A 22,047-nucleotide genomic window follows, 5' to 3' on the forward strand; every position below is an offset into this window, starting at 1 on the left:
TGACCCGCAAATAATACTGATGACGATCCGTCACGCGTCTTCTGGGTCGGCATCGATCCTATAAAGACGCGTAGTCTCAAGCTCAAGTTCTGAAAGCGACATTGTGCGCCAAGTTGGTGTTCAATATAGCCCATTTCGTCTACAATGAGGCTCGGTCGGCTCCCTATCGCGCTGTCAGCGTGGTTGGCCCTGGGAAGTGTTCCTATCGCGATTGCGGCCGACGAGAGTCTCCATCGTCGTCAGGCCCAAATTGGCAAGTACTTTGGTAAGTTTTCATAGTCTGTATGTTCCTCAGCCCTCCGAGAATTAGTTCTTACTCTATCGTAGTTGAGTCTAGGTAAGGTGCCCAATGCAAAACCCCCGGTGATCTGCGTAGCTAATCGTGGAATGGACTGGAAGCTTCAGTGCACACTATGATGGCAGGTTCGCGACAAAGCGGATCACAGATGAGAAACTCCGACGAGAGGCGTTGAGAGTCCTGATACAGACTTATCTGGCCACCTTTGAGAGCATTGGCATCGAGACATGGCTCATGCATGGAAGTCTTCTGGGGTGGTGGTGGAACAAGAGGGTAACCGCCTAGACTCCCAGATAATCCTATGTGCTCTTGAAATCAGCTAACGCCGAAAAAGGTGATGCCATGGGACGATGATGCCGATGTCATGGTCTCCGAGCCCAGTATGTTTCTACTTGCCGCGTACTACAACATGACAACCTACTACTACGAGTACCCGGCTATTCCAGAGGGTCGCTCCTTTCTGTTGGACATCAACCCTCACTACCTGGTTCGAGACAAGGGAAAGGGCCTGAACTCGATAGACGCGAGATGGATCGATATGGAACATGGCCTATTCATCGACATTACCACCGCAAGGTACAATGTCACATACGGGGAAGGTGAGGGTGTGTTGGTAGGCAAGGACGGTCACCTGTTTCGGGACACCTATCTGTTACCACTGCTGGAGACGACCTTTGAGGGTGTTAAGGCAAAAATTCCTTACAAGTACAAGGACTTTCTGATATCCGAATATGGCAAGGAATCCTTGTCGGACAAGGAAATCAATAAGTAAGACCCTGCCGAACAGTTACACGTCCACATGTTTCTAACAACCACCACAGCCACCATTTCGATGAGGACAAAATGGAGTGGGTGCCTACTGGAGAGCTCTAATGGCAAATCAAAATCTACTACGTTTGTTAACGCATCCAGCATGGCTGTCTGTGCAAAGCGAATGCAAGTTTAAGGACATGGAATGCTATCATGCGTTCGCCCAGTCTGTTCGTGTTACGGATCGCTGTCAGCCTCGCACCCGCCAACTACCTCATGCAAGCCAACTCACGGAGTTCCTCATGCCTCATCATCCTCCAGTTGTGTCCTAGCCTTTACAAGGTGAGAGAAATGCCGCCATGAAGTGAGCCAAGGTGTTTCCAAACCGTATATTCCACGCTTGCAGAAGACTCGTGCCTGTTGTGCGTCACCTATGAACAGCTTCACGCCGTTCTACACACTAGAGAGAGAACACGCTCCGAAATAGGATCAACGCCGTCGCAGAAGAGTCTGCCCCAAACCCCTAACCTGCTCCCCCATTATCCCCGAGCCCATGTCCCACCAGGACATGGTAGTAGTCGCCGGTCTCGAGCGTGCCCGGCCGTCAGACTCCCAAAGGTATAACGTATATACAGAAAAAAGAGAAGAATACAGAAGGCTTTTTCAAGCCGCAAATCGTTTCTCGAACTCTTTATACAACTTGGGGCTGATCTCATCACTGCTCATACCCTCGACTTCCCATAAGACGCCCTTCTTGGCGTAGTGCTCCAAGAGGGGCTCGCTTGTCTGCTGGAACTTTCGGAACCGCTCACGGTAGACCTCCTCAGTATCGTCGGGTCGTTGCATTAGAGGTTCGCCGGTGATGTCATCAATGCCGGCCACCTTGGGCGGATGGAAGGTGGTATTGTAGACACGGCCCGAGGGCTCATGAACCCAGCGGCCGGCGATGCGCTGCATGATCACGTCGAAGGGGGTCTGGAGAGACACGACAAGATTGATTGGAATGATCTTGTCGCATGTCACGGCTTGCGCGGCAGTCCTCGGGAACCCATCCAGAATGAAGGAGGCATCAGGGTCCTCCGAGGCCTCAGGGGGGCCGTGTGCATCCAGAGCAGCCGTGGTAACGTATTCGTCGTGGGCGTCGGGGAAATCCCCAGCAGTGGCTGTGCTGGCGGCCAGGGTCATGACATTATGCTTGGCTTCGTTGGGACGCAGCCAACCATTCTTGTACAGTTCGTTCGAGATCAAGCGCATGATAAGGTCGTCAGCGACGAGGCCGCCGGTCTTCATTGTCTTCTCGACTCGAATTCCTGTTGAAAGGGTAAGTTAGTTGGCGCGACACCGAGGCACAGTCAGGCGAGTGACTTCGCAACATACCAAGAGCCGTCCGGGCAGTGACATTGCTTCGAAGTAGATCGCCCGTGCTGATGGACTGAAGTTGGGGAAAGCGATGTAGAAGTCTCTCGGACTGGGTGCCCTTGCCAACGCCTGGCGCACCGACGAGGATAACGCGCGCTGCCTTTCGGAGTCTCATATTATATTTTCGGTGACGGATCGATCCAGATTGTCCAAAAGATTGGGAACAAGATCTGTGTTGGGTTGTATATAGACGTCCTGTAAATGGTATCCGAAGTATCCGACTAAGAAAGGGGAAATGAGCGATTCAATGTAGCTTGAGGTGCCGAGGTGGCACGGATTGACGGGAGGATAGATCTCGTGGCTCGTGAAATCGTCCCGCAGCGCGGGGTGAAGTGGGAAGAGTTGAAGGGTCCGTGGAATGGAATGACGAAACCACAGGATTCAAAAGTCGGGCGGACGATTAAAAGATGATCATAGTCGTGAAAGTCTGACCATATAAGATGCGAAAATCGACAGAGATATGGGAGGCGACAGCGATGTGACGCGAGCGGCTACGAGAGGCCTAGAGTTATTGCCGAGGAGTAGATGTCCCAAGGCTATTGTGAGGGTGGTGAGGATGGGGACCGCCGCCCTGGGAATGTTACTAATGTACCAGGGAATCAATTGTTGGACTGGTCGGATGCAGTTCTGGGGGCAGACCAAGCACGGGCTGCATCAGTGGCCCTCATGTTGAGTGGTGCGATGCAGTGAGAGTGGGGCTGAGACACCCTTTCCCACTGGCCGACTGGCCTCTCAGCGCTAGAGCCATTTACTGGCTGATCTGATCGTTGAAGACTCAATAAGGTAAGGTACAATGACACGCCAACAGTCTGTGCACGCTCGATTTTCAGATAGTGGTAGAGATTCCCGTGTAAGCCTGAAATTCAGCAGCTTTAATTATTTCGTCTTAGAAAGCTTTTGCTTAGTTAATTCTTGATACCCGTACAGCCGGCAAGGGGAGTCTCTGGACAGGATGGACGTGACTGGCCTGGAACCCCCGATACAAGGCGAGCACGATCTTGAGAACAGTGTAGCTGAGATGGAATTTGTGTTGAGAAGTACACTTGGGCCTCACGTCGAAGGTATTGTGCGGCGACGCTGCTTCAAGTGAGTCTTCGCTCATTTTGCGAGAGAACCAGAGATTCAAGGCGCGACAATTGTCGCTTAGAAGAACGATATCTAATGCAAACACTACACGAGCCGATACGGCAAGGGTACTATGCAGTTTCTGCTTCGGACCAGCAAAACCTTGGATAGCTGATGTATACGTGGAAGTGGTCCACTCACGTCACCTACCCCTACCTGTACCTTAGGTGCCTCACGGAAGGCTTGTGACAACTATGACCAAGAGTGCTATCGCACGTGAGAGACGTCGCCTCTCTGATCGGCCGATGTTTAGCCACATGAGTGAGTGTTCGGTTGCAACACGTAACATGCTGCTTACGTCAACTCGGCCCCGGCATTGAGCCTGCCTAATTGTGGGTAAGCCTGGCGAGGCTAGCGCCCCTGCATTCGCTGTGGAAAAGTTGCGTTGAGGCAACGAAAGGGAGGTCTCGGAAAGTCGGAGCTAACAGGAGGGACCCCAGTCAACCCCAGAACTGTAGACGGAAGTCGCATCTCACGGAATCTTCTCTCTCTCCATCCCTCAACATCCTCCATCAGATCAACGGCCCTTCAGCACGCAATATCACCCATGAACAGCGCAGCTCGATAGCCGTACGCTTCTCTCTATCCAGCCGTCGCGACATCAGGACTCGTTCCGATTATGAGCGCCTCCGCCAGCGTTGCCCGCCGGGCAGTCGTTGCGAACCCACTTGCTGGGAACGGTGCGCTTCATTCAACCCCCGTCAATTTGTCAAATCGCAAGACTAACATCATGTAGCACGCGCTCTCACAGGCCTAGCTCTGTCCCACGGATCTTTCAACAGATACGCCCGACACCTCCCCCGCAAGACTTCAGCGCTCGCCATCCTTGTTCCCGTTCGCCACATGAGCACCGAGCCTCATAACCAGAACCAACCGCATTCTGGCCCGCCGCCTGGGTTCAATGTCGATGCGGCTAAAAAGCCTCTCGCTCAAGAGGCCTCATCCGTCCCCAAGAAGGATCAGAACTCTTCTGAACAGAAGAATGCACCGAGCAACAGCGCTGCAAGCTCATCCGAGATTCCATCGAAGGAGGTTGAGCTCGATGCCGAGGGCGGAGCAGGTACCTCTGTGAAGCAGGGCGTTGCGGTTGACGCTAAAGACTCCAGGGAGCAGAAGTTGACGGTGTGGCAGAAGGTGAAGAAGGAGGTGCATCACTACTGGGATGGCACTAAGCTCCTCGCTGCTGAGGTCAAGATCAGTACCCGACTGGCGCTGAAGATGGCTGCTGGTTATGAGCTCAGCCGAAGAGAAAACCGCCAGTTGAAACGCACCGTTCAGGATCTGGGTCGACTGATTCCGTTCTCCGTCTTCATTATTGTCCCCTTCGCCGAGTTGCTGCTTCCCGTAGCCCTCAAGCTGTTCCCCAACCTGCTTCCCAGCACGTACGAAGGACAGAAGTCCAGGGATGCCAAGGTATCGGGCCTTCGAACGACAAGAAAAGAAGTCAGCAAATTTCTACAGCACAGCTTGAAGGAATCTGGCCTCCCCGTGACTCCGGCAACCATCCAGCGGGAGGAGATTACGACATTCTTCCGGAAGCTCCGGTCTTCGACAGAGACACCTACCCACGAAGATATCATCAAGGCGTGCAAGATTTTCAAGGATGACTTGACGCTGGATAACCTTTCCAGGCCTCAGTTGGTCTCGATTTGCCGGTACATGAACCTGAACAACTTCGGTACGGACAACATGCTCCGTTACCAGATTCGCCACCGTATGCGACAAATCAAGAGAGACGACAGGCAGATTAGCTACGAAGGTGTCGCGTCACTCACTTCTGGAGAGCTGCAGATGGCTTGCGCCAGCCGAGGCATTCGCACCCAGAGCGTCTCGCCCGCCAGGATGCGCGAGTACCTGCAGCAGTGGCTCGACCTTCGTCTCAAGGAGGCAGTACCCTCAACTCTGCTTGTGCTCAGCAACGCATACATGTACGGCCAAGGAGCCGGTGGAGCGACGAGTCAGATCGATGCTCTCGTTGGCGTGCTTTCCTCCATTCCGGATGAGCTTCTCCACGAAATTGCCCTCGAGATTGAGACATCTCAGGGCGCTGCCACCAACAAGCAGCGTCTGGAGGTCCTCAAGGAGCAGCAGGAACTGATCGAGGAGGAGAACGAGCAGAACGAGGAGAATGCCAGCACTGGTCTGGCCACGCCTCGTGACATCGAGGACATTGACGAGAAGGAGGATGCGATCGCCATGGAGGCCAAGTCAGTCAGCCCCGAACAGGTGAGAGAGGCCGCCGAGGCAGAGCAGGAGATGCTTGACGCTAGGCGATCGCAAGAGGTGACATCCAAGAAGAACGAGTGAACGCCGTTTGATACTGCTTTTACCACTACGATACACGCCTTAGCAGGCGCTTTTTCTTTGTTTTAACACTTGTAAAGCATGGAGTGGGCAGGCAGGCATGTACCACCAAAATGAGGCGATGACTTGGGCGGTCTGACAGGGACCGAGAGCAAGCAAGCAGTAAAACTGATAGAAGCCCCTCCTCTGGAAAGCAAAGATAGAATCCCACTTTTGTACACAATGGCGGCACCAAATGGCCTGGATTGTACCAACAACAGACAACCTTTGATCTCAGGAGACCAATCTCAATTTTTCTCTAAGTGTGCAAACGGCGAGCTAACAAATTCAACGCCCTGTGGAATCTTCGCAGCGACCCCAGTGCGCTGCTCACCATCTACGCATCTGGAAGCTTTCGTCATAGGTCCAAGGGAGGATGAGAAGTACAGGGGCGAATGGCTGGAGATAGCGGAGTACCTTTGGCAGAAGGCTAAGATTGCAAGATATCCAACATCGAAGCCTTTTGATCTTACCAAAAAGTCTTTGAATAGAAACCAGAGCTCTTAAAACACTGTTGAGCAAGTCTGCAAAGCTAAACCACTTCCCGTGCTGTGAAAATCGATGCCCAATGTTGTGGCATGATGTACTCATATATCTGGTTTAATGGGGGGGTAAGGCCCGAAACAGGCCTGCAGAGCGGAGCGTCAGTGCTTCGAGCTGTCCTTGCGGAATAAGGTAGCGTCGTCACTGTCCTAGGAACGACCAACAGGCAGCTACCACCGCAACATCGCAACCAGACACCTCGAGTCAAGCGTTTGTCTGGTGCTACGTAAATCTGCCCCCGTCATACTATTGCGACAAATGCTCTACCTGTCCTGACGCATTTCCTCGCATCACGAGCAACTCTCCGGCGACGCCGAACGTCATCCTCATCTCAAGGTGAACGCGCATTAGCCCCACCGCTACCGCCTGGAACGACCACCTTCGACACGATGGCACGAATTGAGCAGGAGGACTTCTCAAGCGTGTCCTGGAATAGTGAGCGCGCGGCTGAAAGACGGTTGTCCCAATCGCAGGCTCCTCCTGCGGGCGATGCGCCTGACAGCAATGGCTACCAAGGACAAGAGGCCAACCACCTTGACGCTGGATTGGGCGAGGAGGTGCTCGAATGCACTGTTTCGCAGCCGTTGAAAGAAAATGAAGGGTCTAAGGACGTCTTCGTATCGTATCTTATATCCACTTATGTATGTTTGGAGTCCGAGTAACTGCGTCGATTGAGGATGCGCTTTCTGAGCGCAAGCGCTGACCATACGCCTAGTCTACCTTCCCAGCCTTCCAAAAGTCGACGAGCAATGTTCGTCGAAGGTTCACAGATTTCGTCTTCCTGTTTAAGCAACTGAGCAAAGACTATCCTACCGCAGCCGTCCCTCCACTGCCCGACAAGCAGCGCATGGAATATGTCCGAGGGGACCGCTTCGGCCCCGATTTTACCAACCGCCGAGCGCACTCTCTACAGCGATTCCTCGCCCGACTATCTCTGCACCCTGTACTTCGCCGAGCTGATATACTGCACATATTTCTGGAGAGCCAAGAATGGAACGCAACCATGCGCTCTCGAGGCTCACGGGGTTCTCAGAGTAGCGATGGCGCCAACAACGGCGTGTTTGACAACCTGACTGAGTCGTTCATGACAGCATTCTCCAAGGTCCACAAGCCAGACAAGCGATTTATCGAGGTTCGGGAGCGGAGCGACAAACTTGACGAAGATCTGGTGCAGATTGAGAAGATTGTCGCCCGAGTCGCCCGTAGGGAGAACGATATCGAGACCGATCAGCGAGACCTGGCCGAGCAGTTCCAAAAACTCATCCTTCTTGAGCCTGGTGTGGAGACGGCAGTCCATCATTTTGCAGCGTCTATCGAAGATACCGCCCACGGCACACGGGATCTCAGGGACATCACAGACCAGGACTACCTCGGTAGCCTGAGAGATATGCAAGCGTATAGCCTGGCGCTGAAGAGCCTTCTTAAGGCGCGCGAACAGAAGCAGGTAGACTTCGAATCACTCGTCGAGTACCTTAACAAGGCCACCGCGGAACGAGACGGTGCGTTGTCAGGTCACGGGGGCTCTGGACTGTCTGGCGCAAGCGGATTCATCACGCGCAAGTTCGAAGATGTCCGTGGTGTCGATCACGAACAGGCACGACGCGAGCGACGGGTCAAGCTTGAGCGCAAGATCGACGACCTCACTGGTGCCATCGAGCTGGCCAAGAGAACGAGCGAGGGTTTCGACAATGAGGTTGTCAAAGAAATTAACGACTTCGAGCGCATCAAACGGGCTGAGTTCAAGTTGCAATTAGGAGGCCTTGCGGACGCACATATTGACTACTATGGCAAGGTGACTAGTATTTGGGAGCAGTATGTGCGGGACATGGAGAAACAAGGCGTCACACAGCCCACCGATGGGCCGGAACCACCAGGCAGGCAGCTGTTGTAAGGGCAATGCAGTTTTTACTTTGAAGACTTAGTCAAGGTAGAGGAAGTGGGCGACCGGGAAGATTCAACAGGCTGCTTGGAAAGGGTTCATTGCTGTTCATACCGTCCTGCGTGATTGACGTCTTAAATAATAAGTGCCAGACGAAAAGTACACGGGACCCCCATTCTGCCTTGCGTGAGAAAACTGTACATGTAGGACTGGACTTAGCTTGGTGTGTGCTACCGTTATTATTAGAAGCTGAGATGAAAGTGTCTTACGCGGACTGTTGACGCAGGCGTCTTGCTTCGTGCCAGAGTAGGCAGAGGGACAACACGACCAATCTCGACCCAACAGCTTCGTGCCCACCATTTCTCTCGTGCTGAAGGCTGCTTCGGCACCTTACTAGGAGACCAGGCAACGAAAGTGAAACTGGGAGTGGTCCGTGGTAGATCTAGGTACGCAAAAGTACCTGTGTCGACCTCCCTCGCCCGTCTAAGGTTAGGTAATGGTTGGGCTGTGCGCATCATTATCTTGGTAGGTGTTGATCCACCCAGACCTCCCTCGTCAACCCTTGTGGACTGGACCAGTCCAGCGGCATAGGACGCGAGCACAGGCCGTGAAACAGCAGGACGTGGATGCCTCGTTTCGGCCGCCTTCCCATTCGGGACACTTGCCTTGTCTTCTTCATCTTGCGTTTCCAGAAGGCCACGACAGCGACATCAATCTGACCCTTGTTTTCGGTCTCTCATAACTTGCCTCTCTCACCATCCGCCTTCGATTTGGACGTGTACATCTTCGATTGACTATTGAAGCCTTGCCGTTCGCCTGTTCGGTAGGCCATCTTTGGCGCGACTAATTCTGCTCAAGGTACGTCGATTGACTGCACGGCAATCTGATGTCCTTCAGCCCCCCTGAGGATTCAGTAGATCGCCCCCTCCCAAACCCGACGCCTTGTCAGACTTGCGCCTTCTCCAGCATAGCCGCAACTTTCTACCAACCTTCTTTTCCCATCTGTCGTCAGCGATCTCTTTGATTGCTCTCCCCTGTTTGCCATTCACTGCTCATCCCTTTCGGCGCATTCTTGCGTCCCGCGTGCACAGCAACCTCGACAATATACTGACAGCATACCATCCAGCGACATACTACCACCGACTCATTCCTTTGACCTTACTCGGCATTGGTTTTCGATAGGTCACTTCCTATGTCTTAGGCCTCGAGAATAGATCTCCTTTCTCTTCTCCCGACAACAGAACCTCTTCCTAGTTGGAGAGGCTTTCGTGTCTATACCCCGAACACCCACCATGAAGGTCACAGCTGCCATCGGCCTTCTTGGCCTGGCTGCCGCTGCGGCCGGCGCAAAGCATACGCCTCGAAACTACGAAACCAACGATTACTATGTCCTCGAACTCGACTCTTCCACGGCCCCGGATCTCGTCGCAGAGCGCCTAGGCCTGAGGCACGAGGGAGAGCTGAGCGGCCTTGACGGCCACCACGTCTTCGCTGGGAAAAGGGTAGAACATGATGTTGTCAAGCCCGAGCTCCAGGCGAGTCGAAGAAGGAAGCGCGACCTCGACGGATTCGATATACTCGATGGTGTTCGCTTCGCGCAGAGACAAGTCCCACGTGCACCGTGGGAGAAGAGGGCGCCGCCGCCCGTTATGAAGCCGGAGCCACAACCGGCTGTTGTGCGGCAGGAGGTGGACGCTGCTCTCGCGCAGCAGCAGCAGCAGCTCATGAAGACGTTGGGCATCAACGACCCCATCTTCGATGTGCAGTGGCATCTTTTCAACCCGGTTCAGAAGGGCCACGACATCAATGTGACAGGTGTCTGGATGGGGGGCATCACCGGCCAAAACGCGACCGTGGCCATCGTCGACGACGGCCTTGACATGTATAGCGGCGACTTGAAACCCAACTACTATGCTGCCGGTTCCTACGACTTCAACGATCACAGGGATGAGCCGAAGCCTACCCTGGCCGATGACAGGCATGGCACAAGGTGCGCCGGCGAGGTTTCTGCCGCAAAAAATGACGTCTGCGGTGTCGGTGTCGCCTACGATTCTAAGATCGCTGGGCTGCGTATTCTGAGCAAGCTCATTTCCGACGCTGACGAGGCCGTGGCTATGACCTATGACTACCAGCACAACGATATTTACTCTTGCTCATGGGGCCCGCCTGACGACGGCCGCTCCATGGACGCGCCCGGAATCTTGATCAAGCGCGCCATGCTCAAGGGCATCCAGGATGGACGCAACGGCCTCGGCTCCATCTACGTCTTCGCAAGCGGCAACGGCGCAGCCAAGGAGGACAACTGTAACTTTGACGGCTACACAAACTCGATCTACAGCATTACAGTTGGTGCCGTTGACCGAACTGGTCAGCACCCATACTACTCCGAGAAGTGCTCCGCGCAAATGGTTGTGACATACAGCAGCGGTGCCGGCGATTCTATTGTAAGTTGTGCCCACTGCGTCGGATCTGCTCTTGCTAACTAACAATCCAGCACACCACCGACGTCGGCCCAGATGCGTGCACCGACGCACATGGAGGTACATCGGCGGCTGCTCCCATTGGTGCTGGAGTCTATGCTCTGGTTCTTTCTGCGAGGCCTGATCTGTCGTGGAGAGACATGCAATGGCTTGCCATGGATACTGCTGTGCCTATCAACTTGGACACTGGGGAATGGCAGGATACGATAATCGGCAAGAAGTTCAGCCACACTTTTGGTTACGGCAAGATTGATGCTTACGCCATGGTCGAGGCCGCCAAGACCTGGAAGAAGGTCAAGGCCCAGGCCTGGTACTATTCGCCCTGGGTTCACGTCAACACTGCCATCCCTCAAGGCAAGGATGGCCTGGCTGTTTCCCACGAGGTCACTTCCGATGCCCTCAAGCAGGCCAATCTGGCTCGCGTGGAGCACGTTACCGTCACCATGAATGTCAACCACACTCAGCGGGGTGACTTGAGCGTGGACCTGATCAGCCCAGATGGCATCGTCAGCCACATTGCGACAACCCGCAAGAATGACAAGGATGCGAATGGCTACGTCGACTGGACCTTCATGAGCGTGGCTCACTGGTGTGTCTCCGTGCAATAGGTCCGATCTTGTGCATCGTAAGCTAATATGTTTCTAGGGGTGAAAAGGGGATCGGCAAATGGACTGTTATCGTCAAAGACTCTGTGAGCAACCAGCACCAGGGCACCTTCACCGACTTCCACATCAAACTTTGGGGCGAGTCGATCGACGAGAAGAAGGCTACCAAGCTCCCAATGCCCGAGGAGAGTGACGACAACGACCACGCCAAGATACAGACGACCACCGTGGCTGCAGCTACGACCTCTGTCAGCCACCCACCTCAGGATACAGGCTCTCTGGAGGCGCACCCGACTGACCACCCTGACCGACCGGCCAAGGTCAAGACGACCACGACGGCTGGGGCTGAGGCTACCCTGGAAACCAGTGCCGCGACACCTGCGCAGACGAGCGCATCTGTCCCCTCCGGCATTCAAGGGGCTCAAGGGGCGCCGACGAACAGCAACTGGATATCCTGGCTCCCGTCTTTCGGTGCCTCCGCCAAGGCTCAAGTTTGGATCTATGGCGCCCTGGCGCTTATCGTAGCTTTCTGCTCGGGTCTTGGAATATGGTTCTTCATCGCTCGCCGCCGCAAGCTGCGCAACAGCCCCCGCGATGACTATGAATTCGAACTCCTGAATGAGGACGAGTCTGAAGGCCTCAACCGCGGCGAGAAGGGCGCCGCCGCTATTGGCAAGGGCCGTCGCACCAGGGGTGGTGAGCTGTACGACGCCTTTGCAGGCGGCAGCGATGATGAGGAGGAGTTTGTGGGTGAGGGGTACCATGACCAGGAGCGGTCAAGATCCCGCGAGGGTCGGAGGCGGGTGAGCGGTGACGATGAAGAACAACATGTCATTGGCGATGACAGTGACGATGAAGTTGTGGATGAGAAGCAAAGACTGGGAGGTGGCCGTCAGATTTGATATCCCTACGAAACTGAAAGTGTGGCCTTGGACGATGATAGAGGGAAAGCAGCAGTCTTTTCGCGTTCTGCTGGGTATTCTGTACAACGGCATCTCGCTGTTGGGTAATCGGGTTATTCTTGCATGTGCTCAGCCACAAGGCTGGAAATGGAGCAGGCGTTTGCATCTTTTCTCCATGGAACCTACAATTATGTCTTACCACGCAATGGATGAAGTATTTGAGACTATGAAGCATGTATTACCTGGAGTCTTAGTCGATTCTTTCATGTACATGACTGAGCCACCCGCAAGACGGTGAACTCATTTCAGTGCCTCACAGAGTTGGTAGATGAGCACGATGTGAAGCAACTTGTGAAGAATAAAGTTGTGTCGTCTACTGTGGTAACTCGAGGAAAGGGCAAAAATTCGATTCTCTTGTGGAAACCAGAAGTGTCTGACACGAGCTTTCTGAGTTGTGTGACGCCCAAGACCAAAGGGGGCAGCCAGCGAGACTCCAGTCGCTTGGGCTCCGAAAAATGGTTGAGCGACAAAGTCTCAGATGAGCCTCTGTTCCTGCAGCCTCGAGCGCGACATCGAGCGGCAAGCTAGTAATGGTGGCTTTTTCAACACAACCCGACCAACAACTCGGGTGGCTGGGAAAGACGTGCAGCAGGGGGTGACGACGCCAGTGTTAGGGGATCTCACCGTCGCTGCACGCTGGGGCCCACAGCCGACCTGCCCTTGTAGAGCCAGCCGAGGGGTGCAAGCCCTGTACTGCGCAGTGCTGCATTGTGTATCTGCGTCGTTCCGTCTCTTCGAGATGCCATGATCGCCGAAGATACACTATGTGCATGCGTTTACCAGTGCGTCGGGGAGGACAAGCAGAACATGTCTCTCGATATAGCAGACTGTTACACCACATACTTAGTCAGTCCAGCTGCAACTGGATGACATCCCCATCGACAGGTCTCAGAGCGAATGGGCGAGATATCAGAATCCCGGTGCATGCGCCTGTGACGTGTCTAAGAGCCATATGCTTGTCGTCATGCCACCTCCGATGATAGTGCAGAGGCGTCAATGCGTACTTCCCATGCCCAAGGTAGATACCTAACTTAGGTGGGTTGCAGCGGTGTGCGAGCCACGAGACGCACGTATGCGTGCATGTACCAACATTGTGTGAATCAACTGCTGAGCGTACCTCAAGCCATCAATGAAGAGGTAACGAGCAACAAGACGGCAACCTCTGGCTTCCCGTGCTGATAGCGTAGAATGCACCTGGGGCCAGACAACATGCGGGGAGGGGCCGCGTAGTTAGTGGGCAAGGCTAGCTGCCCGCGCTGGGTACGCTTGCTCCCGTCGACGTCCCGACCGCCTCTTCTTTCCGTCTTCGCACGTTGCCGCTCTGTAGCGTCAACGGAGCCTGTGCCCCATCCAGCCCACCTGCGCCGTCGCGCGGTGGGGGCCGGGTCGGTGTTTCCCTTCGATCCTACCTAGTCACGATCCTGGCTTCCTGGCCAGCTCCCCCCCCCCCCTCCTTCCCCTGCCCAAACTCATTACCCAAGCTCCGGCAGGAACTGCCCTGGTCAGCTGCCTTCCCTGTTCTTTTCTGCCAGGGTGCCTGCTCTTCGCGCTTCAAACGAACAATGACGGCGTAGCGTGCAGCCCAGCCTGGCGTCAACCTGGCGTCAACCTCGCTCTTTTCCTGCAAGCTTCCTATTCTTCTTCCCGGTGACCAGCCTCTTCCTTATGCAGGCGACGCCGTCTGACCGTACCGCCAGACCTTTTTGCTTTTCCAACCCTTTGGCTTCGAGTCGTTTGCTGCGCGCCCCCGTCCCGTCGGCGATCATCATACTTAGCAAATACTACCCCTACGATATCCTCTTTACGTCCTATCTCCATCGCTTCGCATGTGTCTGCACCGCATTGGCTCACTTCTCACCACTCTCGCTCCGCCTCGCCTGGGCTATGGGAAGCTGCATGTCGCCTCGTAGGCCGGGCCATTCTTCCACGCTTCTCCCGCAGACCGTCTAGGGTTCATTCGGCCCTCTTGGACTGACCTCTGTACGCCCAATCTGCACATCCACTGACCCAATCATCTACTTCTCCCTCATCCTCGGGATCCATGCCCAATCCTGCCACCCAGCCATCTCCAGAGCACATGGCCACTCCCTACTGGGGCGCCTTGCCCAAGGGTCCAAGTACCGCCCGCCGCGCCTCTGGTGATGATCATGTCCTCGACGACCAGCCACCGCTAAACCCCATGGATCCCTTCTCTAGCTCGAGTGCCCCCCAACAACAACCTCGACGAGACCGCGCCTCAGTCCAGACAGCACGCACTGGCTATACTGAAGCTCCCACCGAGTCTACCTTGAGCCCCTTTGTCTCGCCTACGAGGTCAAGCTTCGCACCGCAAGGACTTGCGCCGCGGCCTCCAACCTTACCCTACGGCTCGTCTGGATACGCCGACGAGTTTGCCGAGAAGCGACAGCGCCGTCGAAGCTTGAAGAACGAAGAACAGATCGACAGGACAGTTGGACCCACGCCACCTGCTGCGCCTGACGTCCCTCGAGCTCCTCCCGTGAGCTATCGTCAGCCGTACACCCAGAGCGTCCAACCTGTCGGACCTCTGGCATCCCAGCGTCAAAACGTCCCTCCCGTAGATATCGACGACATGGAGCCCGAGGCCTACTACAAGGCGGATGGCCAGCAAAACTACCCGCGCACTGAGCGTTCACAAGGAGCCTCACGCCCGGCTGGTCCGCCCAGAGATGCCCGACATGAGAGGAGGAGGTCCTCGGCGACGAACACTCTACCCCTCAATGGTGCTGGGGAAGCATTGGATCCTGCCAACCAGCCCACCAGGATACCAAGTGGTCGGAAGGTCTCTACAGACATCCGCTCGCCCCTCCAGCATTTAGAGACTGTTCTCAGCAAGGAGGAGAAGCGTGCTCGCATGGAAGCCGCTGAACAGAGGGCACGATCGAAAGCGAATGCCGATCCAAAGTTGCTGCAGCCGAATGCGCAACGAACGCAGCCCCGACAGCCCAGGCCACAACCACAGCAAGCCCCAGTACAACAACCACAGCAAGTCCGATTCAGCAACGATCGGGACCCAGACATTTATGAAGACACCCCGGCTCGTGGTCCTCCACCGGTGATCGCGGTCGCGGCAGCCCCGGCAGCTGCAGGCTCTAGAGGATATCCTCCACGAAAAGCCCCAGAAGACGGAAAGTATCCATCTACCGCCTCTCAGCAAAACCGTAGACCTCCCGAGCCCGCGTACCCAGATGTGCATCAAACTCTGGAACACAGTTCAGGAATACCCCAGCGCAATCTCAGTTTCCGTGATCGAGCGCAGAAGGATGATCTGCGGTTGCCCAGCAGCAGCGTGAGGAATGAAAATGAAGCCAGTCCGCTCTCAACGCCGTCAGTCACGACGCCCGGTGGTGGCTTCTCTCTCACCAGAACCGGCAGCAACAAGTTGAAGAAGGAAAAGCCTGGCGATCCATGGTTCAGGGTAAGGCAGCAGGCGGAGCAGCAGTACAGCAACGCGGATACGCGAAATCTCTCCATGGACAGGTCAGCCGCTGCCACAGGCGGTAGCGCAGGCCCAGCGCAGCGATCAGGCTCTTTACAGGGCCAACAGTACCCTCGAGATCCCAGTATCCCCCCCGAGCAGGCCGGGCGGGCCGGCGTACCCAGCAAGGCTGCGAGACTGATCGGTATCGACATGGGCGGGGTCCAACGCAGGTCTACTGCACCAACAGTCAGGAGACAATCATTTGATCAATACGACGCTCCCCAGCGTGGACCAGTGCCGGTAGATGGAGCACCAGCCGTTGCGCTCCAGACCGGGCGGTACGCAGATGCGCGGCGACAGCGACGAAACGAGGATAGCGATTACAATTCCTCCGACGATGAGCGCGGTCACCATGTCTCGAACATGATCTACCGAAAGAAGGAGCATATGAGCCCTGGTCACGGACTGTACCTACCGCCTCAATGGCTTAAAGAGTGGCAGAAAAGCACGACTGGGCTTCTTGGAGGCTCGCTACTCGACCTCAGTCAAGAACAGCTTCCGGTGATTGATAAAACCACACCGTGGTGGGAAGGCGACAACACGAGGAGGCGGTCTAGTGTCAATTCGAGGCCACGCAAAGCTGAGGCATTCGACGGCGAGTACGACGAGAGATCAGGTGTGTATCTTCGCACGTCTTCTGCCAGAATATGCTCACTCATAACTGCAGCTCCCACTAGGTTTAAGCCATCTCTGCATCTCAAATGTGGTCCACTTCTGCGCTATTGCGGTATTCGACACGAGAAGGGCTTGGTCGGTCGCTCAACCAAAGCTGCTCCTGCGGATAGAGAGATTTGGAGAGGCACGGTCATGATTGTGACCCAAGACTCCCAGTCGTCATACGAAATTTCTCCTACACTTCGCCTATTCGTTCAACCGATAGAGCTGTTGCCTCCGCCTCCCCATGAGATCTCGGGCGAACAGCCACTAGCCCCTGAGTACGTTGACCCAATAGCAGGGTTACCAAAGCTAGGAAGGAGAGGAGAGACTTTGTACGTTCGCCCGGTGGAGCATCTTGAGGAAGCCAAAGACCTCTCCAGGGACGAGACAGACGAGGGTCTCTTTGAGACTTCGAGAAGCCCCCCCGACTACCCTGTAGCTGAGGGTGCCGTCGATCTCTCATACACCAGTCGGCGTGCCCGCGCCAAACTGGATGGCGAAAGAGTATCAAAGTACAAAGATGTGCGAGGATTCCGTCTGCATGCTGAGAGGGGTTACACCTTCTGGCGCTTCAACATTGAGGTTGAGCTCGGTGGAAAGCAGCAGCGCATCGCCTACCGGATCAACAGAGGTCCTGCTATGGGATTTTGGGTTCCTGCCAAGGGGCAGTCGATGAACATCATGTTCCACAGCTGCAATGGGTTCAGCATGAGTGTTAACCCCAACGACCTCAGCGGCCCTGACCCTATGTGGCGAGACGTTCTTAACAACCACCAGACCAATCCTTTCCACGTCATGATTGGAGGCGGTGACCAGGTCTACAACGACTGCCTGATAGGTCAAAGCGACCTTTTCAATGACTGGTTGGACATTCGGAACCCCCTACAAAAGCACAATGCGCCTTTCACACCGGCAATGCAGAACGAGCTTGAATCGCTCTACCTCGAGCGGTACTGTATGTGGTTCTCGCAAGGTCTCTTTGGGCTCGCCAACTCGCAAATCCCCATGATCAACATGTGGGATGACCACGACATCTCCGACGGCTACGGTTCATACCCCCACCATGACCAGAACTCGCCGTGCTTCTCCGGTCTAGGTGCTGTCGCATTCAAGTACTATATGTTATTTCAGCATCAGAGCATCCCTGTCGAGACCCCGTCCACGGAACCGAGCTGGCTCCTCGGCGAGAAGCCTGGGCCGTACATCAACGAGCTTAGTCGCAGCCTTTTCACGTCTTTGGGCTCCAAGGTTGCGCTCTTAGCCGTCGATGCCCGCACCGAGAGGACTGAGGATGATGTCATTAGCGAGGGATCCTGGAAACTGATCATGGATCGCTGCTATGCAGAAGTCAAGAGTGGCACCACGGAGCATCTGTTGGTGCTACTTGGAGTGCCCATTGCTTACCCAAGAATGGTGTGGCTCGAGAACATGTAAGCTTGGTGACTGTTACCACGAGTCGATCCCGTACTGACTGTATGTAGCCTTACTTCCAGGATTATGGATCCTGTCAAAGCTATGGGTAAGCTTGGTTTGCTTGGGAACGCACTCAACCGCATCGACGGCGGAGTTGAGGTGTTGGACGATTTGAACGATCATTGGACAGCCCGCAACCACAAGAAAGAGAGAAGTGTAGTCATCGAAGATTTGCAGGATCTGGCTGCAGACAAATCAGTGCGGATCACAATCCTCAGTGGCGACGTTCACCTCGCCGCCGTGGGACAATTCTACACCAACCCCAAGATCGGTCTCCCGAAGCACAAGGATTTCCGCTACATGCCGAACATTATCTCCTCTGCAATCGCTAACACGCCACCACCGAATATGCTTGCTGATGTCCTCAACAAGCGTAACAAGGTGCATCACTTTGACGAGAACACTGACGAGTCCATGATCCCCATGTTCTCGCACGGTGTAGACGGAAAGCCGAGAAACAACAAGCATCTGCTTCCACATCGCAACTGGTGCTCTATCCGCGAGTGGAAGCCAGGGATGACACCACCACCGACGCCTCCTCTTTCAAACTACGACGGAAGCCCCAGTCCTCCTCTCGCAAGAAAAGACAGCAACGGGGGTGTTATGCGGCGCCTGACCAAGACTCGTGGCCCTCAATACCGTCCTGACGCACCGCAGCAACGCGAATCCCGGCCGCCCATCACAGGCGAGAAGTCTGGTGGATTGTTCCGCAGGTTTTCGAGGCGCAGCTCATCCGCAGGGCAAGACACTGCGCGACCTGGTCAGCTTACTCGCACCATGTCACTGACCCGGGGTGACTTTAGTCCCCGCAAGTTCTTCAACCGGCGTCCCAGTATATCACGGCCGGATGATGGCGGAATCAATGGTCAATGGGGCGAAGCTGACGGGGAAGCCGACTTCTACCAGTACGATGATCCTCGCCGACCTCCTTCGCCGCCTAGGCAGCAGAAAGGTCTAGTCCTTCGTGGAGGCGGACGGCCTCAATTTGATGATCGACATGATGAATTCCAGCCTGGCGACGAGGACTACTTTACGGCTAGGGCACCTCCTCGTCCTCCCAAGCCGCCACACCAGCAACAGCTGTACCCACAAGGTTACCAAGAAGACGCACCACCTGAGCCGCCCATGCCGATCAGACCATTCCATCGAACGCCTACGGGGCTGAGTAGGAAGCAGACGGGAAAGGGGGTTGCTGGGGCACATGACATTGATCTTGAAGGTGGCCTTGACATCTGTCTTAACGTAGAGGTGAATCCTCGAGACCCAGCCGGTATCACAGTGCCATATCGTCTACTTGTGCCACGTTTGTTCTGGGAAGATTCCAAGGACGAAACGCCTCCAGTGGTGCAGCAGCCAGCTCCATCGGCCTTCAAACGATTGCTGAGCTTTAGGAAGAAGCAGCAAACGGGTGGTGGTCCAGTCAGCCCCCAACAGTCGAGCTCTGTGCCCGCGAGCCAGGAATATCTTGGGGGCCGTGGGGATGGCGGGCAGTGGGGGCCAGTAGCACGAGGCCCACAGCCGCCGGCTCAGCAGCATTACCACCACCAGGCGCCCCCTTCTCAGCAACAACAGCAGCAACATCAGCAGCAGCAGCAACAGCAGCAGCAACAACAGTATGGACAGCCAGTTCAGCGCCAGCACCATCATCACACGAGTCAGCAACAACAGCCTATGATGACTCGTGCTGGACTTTCACAGCCGTCATCTAGCCGGGCGGGCGGCTTCCCGCAAGCGCATGTTCCACCTCCACAGCACTACCAGACGCAGCCAGGCTCAGGAAAGCACGGCGAGATTGAGTATGAGGAGTATTATGATACGCCGGACGAGGATGCTGGACGTTCAAAGAGAAGATATTAAGGCTTGGTGGCGAGGGTTTGAAAACAACGCACGATTAGGGACAGGAGTTTTGCATCAATCAGAGGGTGTTGGGCATCTGCAAGGTAGCATACGAGGAGCGGTTGGTTCAGCAAGCTAGACAGCGGTAGCTCCCATTGCATACCTCATACACCTGAGGCACATGAATTGAGACAATATGGTTACCTATCTTGAAGCGTTGTGGAAGGGAAAATACGAAAGGCCAATCCCGGTGCCTGGTGTGTGGATGCTACGCGCTCCTGCTGTTGAGCTACGTACATACGAAGTGTGCAGCAGGAGAAGGACCAATACAGGGAAGTCGGAACATGTAGTTATTCGAGGCCACCAGATCACCATTGCTAAACGTTAAGCGATTCGGTTGGGCAGGCCATGTCACAATAGGACTCGGAAATGGCAACGACGGTTTCGAAATGAACGCAACCTTCCACCTAGGGCATCAAAATCGTTGGTTTTCCCAAGTGGCCGTTCGTGATCTGCACGTGAGCCTCTCTCATTGAACAACGACTTACCTAGGTCTCTTGCTGTCCAGTTCTTACACACATCAAGTCTCACTGGGGAGTCGCAGAAGATGGTGCAATCTGCAAATCCATGTTAGTCCACACAAGAACCCCACCATCAGCCATATCATCGCATCAGGACATACCTTGTGAATGTGCTATCATGCGCCGACATGTTGGACATGTCGGCTCAGACACGTATCCAAATCCCCCACCCCCGTCTCGTAGAGGATACGTGCTGCTCCAGGACCAAGAAGGCGCAGTCCGAAAGACTTGTGCCGGTCCTCCATTTTTCATCTCATCCTTTCTGTCTCTCCGTGTGGTGTTCCTCTTCATCATCGTCTGCTTTTCCGTCTTTCTCGCAATGTCTAAACTCGGCTGGGCTTCACGCGAGCGGACGTTGGAGAATTACTCGGCATCGACTTCCGCCGCCTTGTCGGCCCCGGCAGCGACGCCCGGTGTCCTGCTGCGGCTTCGGCTCCTCCCCCTCCCGCGGTTCTGGGCGCGAGCCCTGCCACCGCCTCCTCCTCCGCTGCCGCCGCCACCTCCGTGGCGGTCGCTGTTCTTCCCTGGCGGGGGTCGCACAAAGGCAAAGTCGACGCTGATGCTCTGGTCAAGCAGCTTGGCCTTGTGCGCGTCGTCAATGGCGGCGCGGGCCTCGGCGAGCGTGGCGTACTCGATGAGGGCGTAACCCTGTAATCACGGGAGAGTGTCAGTGCTCTCTCTCTCTCTCTCTCTCCCCCCCCCTCTCTCGCTCTTCTCAAGGGTACAGCGAACGGAAGGGCGTCAGCAGAGGGCCGTTCTCACCTTGACGTAACCGCTCCGCCGGTCGAGGGGCAGGTGCAGGTTCTTGATCTCGCCGTACTCGCCAAACATGTCGTGCAGGGCCTCCTCGTCGGCCTCCTCGTGGACGTTGGTCACGATGACGATCCAGCCCTCGATCGAGCGGACGGCCGTCGCGCGGCCGTGCGTCTGCATCTGCGACTCGTTGCGCGGGGGCGCCTGGCCGTCGTCGGGGGCCTGCTGCTGCTGCTGGTTGTCCGTCTCCTCCTGCTGCTGCTGCTGCTGCTGCTGCTGCTGGGGCTGCTCGTCAATGTCCATCTCGACGTCGGCCATTGTGACGGTGGTTCGTGTGGCGAGATGGGCGGGGGGATTCGCGCGTTCGTGTCTGTGTTTTCTCTACGGCAGGCTCGGATCGAGGTGTGACGGGGTCGTGCGTGTGATGGGGGGCAGCGCAGATGTTGTGAGATTTCGAGGTGGAAGATGTTGATGGGCGCAAGCAGTAGCTCAATTCGACCATGCCTGGCAGCAGCTGGTGGTGCCGTGCCCCACCCGCCCTGTGCGACCCGCCGGACTTTGGAGGGCCCGTTCCGGCGGGCAGACAGAGAGAGAGAGAGAGAGAGAGAGAGACAGAGGCGACCTGAGAACCCTTGGTACTAGCAATGCATCTCGTCATGAATCGTTCAAGGTCTGCTGGCATGGATTTCCATTGATGCTTCATAATAATCGTCGACAGGCGCGATACTCCTAGTATGTACAGGAACCCTTCACGTCTGGGAAAATCGAGCCACAGAGCTCGACATCGCAACGTTTCGTGCGGCCAAAGACCTGACAGCCTGCTGATCCAATGCCCGGATGTAAG

At 55.5% G+C, this 22,047-nt stretch overlaps 7 protein-coding genes across 7 annotated transcripts; 5 read left to right on the forward strand and 2 right to left on the reverse strand.

Moving 5' to 3' along the window:
• Positions 1–144: 144 nt before the first annotated feature.
• Positions 145–1,171, forward strand: D7B24_005725 (uncharacterized protein; the record flags this gene model as incomplete). Its single annotated transcript, XM_028639874.1, has 4 exons — positions 145–265; positions 447–571; positions 633–1,066; positions 1,120–1,171. The coding sequence occupies 4 exons, from the start codon at positions 145–147 to the stop codon at positions 1,169–1,171; spliced, it is 732 nt and encodes a 243-aa protein (XP_028495801.1).
• Positions 1,172–1,711: 540 nt separating this feature from the next.
• D7B24_005726 (uncharacterized protein) lies at positions 1,712–2,582 on the reverse strand (the record flags this gene model as incomplete). Its single annotated transcript, XM_028639875.1, has 2 exons — positions 1,712–2,358; positions 2,426–2,582. 2 exons carry the CDS (start codon positions 2,580–2,582, stop codon positions 1,712–1,714), a joined length of 804 nt encoding a protein of 267 aa, XP_028495802.1.
• A 1,629-nt stretch (positions 2,583–4,211) lies between these two features.
• Positions 4,212–5,899, forward strand: LETM1 (letm1 and EF-hand domain-containing protein 1, mitochondrial; the record flags this gene model as incomplete). The annotated part of the gene is made up of 2 exons (XM_028639876.1): positions 4,212–4,272; positions 4,329–5,899. 2 exons carry the CDS (start codon positions 4,212–4,214, stop codon positions 5,897–5,899), a joined length of 1,632 nt encoding a protein of 543 aa, XP_028495803.1.
• Positions 5,900–6,867: 968 nt separating this feature from the next.
• Positions 6,868–8,369, forward strand: ATG24 (Sorting nexin-4; the record flags this gene model as incomplete). Its single annotated transcript, XM_028639877.1, has 2 exons — positions 6,868–7,119; positions 7,194–8,369. 2 exons carry the CDS (start codon positions 6,868–6,870, stop codon positions 8,367–8,369), a joined length of 1,428 nt encoding a protein of 475 aa, XP_028495804.1.
• A 1,280-nt stretch (positions 8,370–9,649) lies between these two features.
• Positions 9,650–12,344, forward strand: KEX2 (pheromone processing endoprotease; the record flags this gene model as incomplete). The annotated part of the gene is made up of 3 exons (XM_028639878.1): positions 9,650–10,801; positions 10,852–11,426; positions 11,483–12,344. The coding sequence occupies 3 exons, from the start codon at positions 9,650–9,652 to the stop codon at positions 12,342–12,344; spliced, it is 2,589 nt and encodes an 862-aa protein (XP_028495805.1).
• A 2,101-nt stretch (positions 12,345–14,445) lies between these two features.
• On the forward strand, positions 14,446–19,890 carry D7B24_005730 (uncharacterized protein; the record flags this gene model as incomplete). The annotated part of the gene is made up of 2 exons (XM_028639879.1): positions 14,446–17,990; positions 18,042–19,890. The coding sequence occupies 2 exons, from the start codon at positions 14,446–14,448 to the stop codon at positions 19,888–19,890; spliced, it is 5,394 nt and encodes a 1,797-aa protein (XP_028495806.1).
• Positions 19,891–20,813: 923 nt separating this feature from the next.
• On the reverse strand, positions 20,814–21,521 carry D7B24_005731 (uncharacterized protein; the record flags this gene model as incomplete). The annotated part of the gene is made up of 2 exons (XM_028639880.1): positions 20,814–21,098; positions 21,213–21,521. The coding sequence occupies 2 exons, from the start codon at positions 21,519–21,521 to the stop codon at positions 20,814–20,816; spliced, it is 594 nt and encodes a 197-aa protein (XP_028495807.1).
• Between the last annotated feature and the right edge of the window lie 526 nt (positions 21,522–22,047).

The sequence above is a fragment of the Verticillium nonalfalfae genome, assembly GCF_003724135.2.
Source record: "Verticillium nonalfalfae strain VnAa140/NRRL 66861 chromosome Unknown scaffold_37, whole genome shotgun sequence".
In the NCBI taxonomy this organism is placed as follows: domain Eukaryota; kingdom Fungi; phylum Ascomycota; class Sordariomycetes; order Glomerellales; family Plectosphaerellaceae; genus Verticillium; species Verticillium nonalfalfae.